Source organism: Sapajus apella, unplaced genomic scaffold (assembly GCF_009761245.1).
Source record: "Sapajus apella isolate SASKATOON/1434 unplaced genomic scaffold, GSC_monkey_1.0 scaffold2215, whole genome shotgun sequence".
In the NCBI taxonomy this organism is placed as follows: Eukaryota; Metazoa; Chordata; class Mammalia; order Primates; family Cebidae; genus Sapajus; species Sapajus apella.
Window position 1 is genome coordinate 5,759 of NW_022439141.1, and position 4,766 is coordinate 10,524.

General features: G+C 52.3%; 1 protein-coding gene and 1 long non-coding RNA gene across 2 annotated transcripts in view; both read right to left on the reverse strand.

Annotated features, from left to right (window-relative positions):
- The window catches only part of LOC116547154, a 3,740-nt gene extending 318 nt beyond the window's left edge, over nt 1-3,422 (reverse strand). The window contains exon 1 of the long non-coding RNA XR_004266955.1: nt 1,058-3,422. This is a non-coding gene — a long non-coding RNA (uncharacterized LOC116547154). The remainder of the gene's footprint in view (nt 1-1,057) is intronic.
- LOC116547153 (pleckstrin homology domain-containing family M member 1-like) overlaps nt 1-3,973 on the reverse strand; it is a gene marked incomplete at its 5' end in the record, with an annotated part of 9,725 nt that extends 5,752 nt beyond the window's left edge. Inside the window, one exon of the mRNA XM_032273194.1 lies at nt 3,837-3,973. Coding sequence (XP_032129085.1) covers nt 3,837-3,973 — 137 coding nt within the window. The remainder of the gene's footprint in view (nt 1-3,836) is intronic.
- Nucleotides 3,974-4,766: the final 793 nt, after the last annotated feature.

Genomic DNA, 4,766 nt, shown 5'->3' on the forward strand with positions numbered 1-4,766 from the left:
CCCCAATTCCTGAGTGAGTGCTGTAAACCAACAATAAAATTCTACACCCCCCAACTGCCTGAATGGATTCCCTCTTGGCCAAAGGAATTTTGAAAAAACTTAAAAACTTAGTTCAGGCCATGACAGGAAGTGGGGCATGGGCCATGCCTCATGATATCCTCTCCCTTCTGGAGCTTAGACACAACTGACCAGCATTAACATTAAAACAGAATCCTGAGACTCACAGGACAGACTCTTAGCAATAAAGATACCAACTCCAACCTGACTCTGGTCTAACATCACATGAGAGATAACTGGCCCTAAAGGAAATGAAAGTATTTTACCCTCAAATATGTTTATTTGACATATTTTGGAATGGCCCTGCAAAGCCATCTCTTGTGGGGAAAATTTATATCCTGCAGAGATTCCCTTCCCTTTCTAGGCCTTTTACTGATCTAGGAGAGATTTAACTAAGAGTCCCACACCTTCTAAGGTCTGATGAAATACATGTACTATCTATTCTCTCTGGAGCCTGTTACCTGAAGGCTTCATCCACACCTTGGCTTCCACAACCCACCTTATCTTAACCCCAAGCATTTCTCTCCGCTGACTTCAACTCTTTAGGCAAAGTTTTACTCTTTCAACCAATTGCCAATCAGGAAATCTTTTAACTGACCTTACCCTGCCCCTACCAATGTATACCTGACATGTACTAATTTATGTTTTTGCCTGTAACTTCTGCCAGTACCTTGGATAAAAGCAAGCTGTAACCCAATCACGCTGGGCACCTGTTCTCGGGATCTCCCAGGACTATGTCATGGGTCATGGGCAAAACTGAGGTTCAATAGCAATGGGCCTCAGGTAAGGGACAGAACTGTCTGGTTTCTTCATCCCAACTCTTGTATCTTTCCCCGGACCAAACGGCCTCAGGTCTTTGGCTCAGAGAATTTCAAGCAAACTATTACTTCCTCCTCAGAGGTACTTGGAAGCTCCATTTTATCACAGAAGGTCTAAAACCAACAAGAAATAGTTCTGCCGATCAGATCTATAGCCCCAACCAGCCGAACCCAGGTCCTACCAATGCTCCCAAAGTCTCAGAGCTATACTTTCTTAAATGTTCCAACACAGGAAGGAACAGTTCCAGTTGGTTTCCTTCATTACACTGCCTGGCCTTCTCTATATGTCCAATTTCACTTCCTACAGCTATCAAGGAAGAAAAAAAGAGAATTACTTAGATGAGACTTACATTAAAAGAAGAAAGATAACCTGGCTTCACCACTCTCAAAACACCCCACTATCAGTGAACAGCGGCCTCTTCTCTTGAGGGACTTCTCAGCCACTCCCCACGGCCTTCTCACCACCGCCTGAATTGTGTACCTGGCTCTTCAGAGCCACAGCCTGGCTTTAAGCCATCCAGCTGCCGTACCAATTGATGGGTCATGTTTTTTCAATTGGAAAAGAATGACACAGTTATCTTCTGATTCAGAAAGGCAGCTGATCCTTCAGACATGTGAGTGCTGACTGAGGAAACAGCATCTCTGTCCACCTGAGGAAAGCTGGATTTCTGTGACAGGTGGGGTGGTGGGGGATTGGAGCTTTGAAGCAATTAAATACCAGATGAAGGGTGAGAAACTTGTAGCTTGTGATTCCCAGACTCAGGGCTAGTGGATGAGGGCAGAGCTGGAGTCAGTGAACACTGGGAATCTTTCTTTCCTCCCTCCTTCCTTCCATCCAATAACACCTACCTTCCCTATATTCTTGTCCCATGTCCCAGAGGATTCTAACAAGGACCAAACTCTGAATGAATGAAAACAGGAAAGTTGCCTGACCCAGTCACCATTGTACCTAGAACAGTGCTTGGCACACACTGGTGCTCAAAAAATAAGCTGTTGAATGAACCGATTAATAAAATGAAAACAAGGCACAGGGCAAGTATCTCCATTTCACACACTGGGAAGTTGGGGTATGTAGCTCTTAAGTGCTGGGGCCACTGTGGACCTCCTTCCACTAAGCCAAGCTGCCAATAAGGCTGAAAACAACTTAAATATCCTGCATATGAATGGAAGGACATTGAAGGTAAACAGCATTTAGTTTTCAGAGGAGTAAGACTATAAACGGCAAGCAGAGACAATGTTCTTTAGGACCCTTTAATACTGTGGTCAAATGGCCCACCCATCTGATGCTGGGTCCTTAGGATTCAGAGAAAATGTGTCCCCAAAAGCCCTCAGGAAACTATAAATGCTGAGCATGGGACTTGGGTGCCTCTGGAATGTCCTTCTGCCTCAGCTACTCTGAGATAATGTGGTTCCCTGTGTTCAGGGAATCCAAATGGCCGAAAGTCAATGAGCCAGTGCTTGCAAGAAAAGAAAGCGATTCAAGAGCCTCTGTACCTACCCAGGCCTCAGCCTCCCCAGGACCTATTCATCTATACTCTTCACAACAGGTAACACTGCCTCTGGCACCCATCGTGTCCTCCGAATTCAGCATCAGGAGTGATCTGCCATCAGCTCTGGCAGGGAGCGGCCCTTACAAGTGCCAGAAAAAGGAACATGGACAATGTTCTGCGACCACAGCAGAGACAATGTTCTTTAGGACCCTTTAGAAACCTCCTGGAGGCTCTCCAGGGCCAGAACAGCAGCCAGAAGGAAGTGATAGCTTCCATCATCCTATGCTAAGTGAGCTGAGTGAGTGGCCATCTCTCACCTTCCAGGTATTTGAATGATACCTTCCATTCCAGCAGCCAGCACAAGTCATTTAATATGAATGCCAGAAACACAGTCGCTGTGGACAGGTACAGGAGACCAGACGCCAGGAAAACCCTCCGGCCCAATCCACAATTTGGGGACAGCCCACTGCTCCTCCAACCTCATTTACCACCTGAGGCCCTAGGCCCACCAGTCACGCTGCTCAGTCTCTAACTGCTAGTCTGAGTGAGCACCTACATTTGGCTGTTGAGGGGCAGTTGGTGGAGTTGGCAGGAGACTCTGCACCAAGTTCTCAGATTGAATGGGAGTTGGGTCGAGGAAAGGAATGGACGCAGAGTTGGGGTGAAGAGCTGCGGTGGCGTCAGGGAGGGTGAAAGGACATGGAGATGTCATTTTTAACAAGATTGGGTGAGGGTGGTAGGAAAGGAGGCAGCAAGAGTTCAGGACAGTTTAGCAAAGACTTAGGGATGGGTGTCCTCAGTACGGCAGGAGTCGGAAAGGAAGTATACAGTGGGCTAGGAGGCTAAGACGAGAAGACACAGTTAAGACTTGGAATAAGGCTGAGATCGGAGTTACCCAGAAGAAAGCGGTGAGCTCAACAGGGCACCTACTTTGGGGCAGGGCCTTAGATGAGAGGGGGCAGAGGTAGAGTGTTTGGGATCAGCAGACCTTGGGGAGCTGGACAGGTGATGGGGGTGACTGGGATAAGAAAGCTGAGCCAGAAACGGAGAAATCCGAATACTGGGTCTCCGGCAGGTGAGCGCGGAGCATCGGAGTTACCAGAGGGGTCGGGAGAGAGGACGAGGTGTGTTAGGGCGAGGCGAATGACGTGGCCGAGATCGGGGTTGGAACTGGGGTATAGTGGGGTCACGAGTGAAGCTGCATTTACGCAAGACCGCTGGTGAGGGGATGCGGGCGAGGGCGCGGGGTGGAACAGACGGGGCGGACGGGCGCGCAGCGGCGGTGCGGGGGGAAGGCTGGGTGGGAGCCGGGAGGGCGCAGGCTGGGCAGGGCTGAGGGCTCTGAAGCCGGGCAGTCTCAGGGCAACCAGGGCTGGGGATTGTGGGGGGAGCGGGAGGCCCACCCGCCCGTTAGGGCCTCTGCCCCGCCGACCCTCCACCGCCCTTCTCACCTCTTGACCCCCTAACTCACCAAACGGAAAAGGGAGCGAGGCGGGGGGCGCTCCCGGTTGCGGCAGCTCCTCAGCCTCGGAGCAGAGGTTGCGGCCTCTCGGCCACTGACAACAGGAAGCGGCACCCGCGACTCCTCGTCAGGAGCCGTCACGCTCGCTTGGCGCTCAGGACCCGCCGAAGCCCCGCCCCCGGCCCGCGGTGCCAATCACGGGGCCCGAAGGAGCCCTGGGGCGGGGCCAGCTGCTCGCGGAAGTCCCTGGGAGCCGAACCCCGGACCAGATTCTTGGTCCGGGAGGCTCCGGACCCCGGGGCGCCGGCCGGGCGCAGAGAGGCGAAGGCGCCGGTGCCAGGCGGAACGCCTCCGTACCGCTCGCCTCCCGCAGGTCTGCGTCAGACTAGATCCTGGCTTCTGGGCTCCTGACCTCGCTTGGCCTCAGCACCATCTGTGCAATATTGGGGCTGTCACTTCGCATCCCTCGAAGAGTTCCCACTTGTGAGCGGAACTAATAACGCCAGCCCTAGCTTTGCCTGCCCGAGGGCAGCAGTGCAGCCCTTGGGGCGGAGCCTCCGCCTCGCGCTTTCAGGAAAAACATAGCTGTTTTAAGCACACCTTATCCCAAGGGAACGCCTTGAGGTCCCCTTGGGCACTCTCCTGTGTGTAACTCGCCCTTTAGCCACGCGTGGCGCGAAGCTTAGGGGCCCGGTTATTCTCTTCTAGCCATGTAGAGAATTTCTCTCTTCCTTTCTGTTTTCGTTTTTGAGACAGGGTCTCTGTCGCCCAGACTGGAGTGCAGTGGCACCATCACCGCTCACCACACCATCGACCTCACAGGCTAAAGGGTTCTCCCACCTCAGCCTCAAGTAGCTGGAACTACAGGCATGCACCACCACGCCCAGCTAGTGTGTGTGTGTGTGTGTGTGTGTGTGTGTGTGTGTGTGTGTGTGTGTG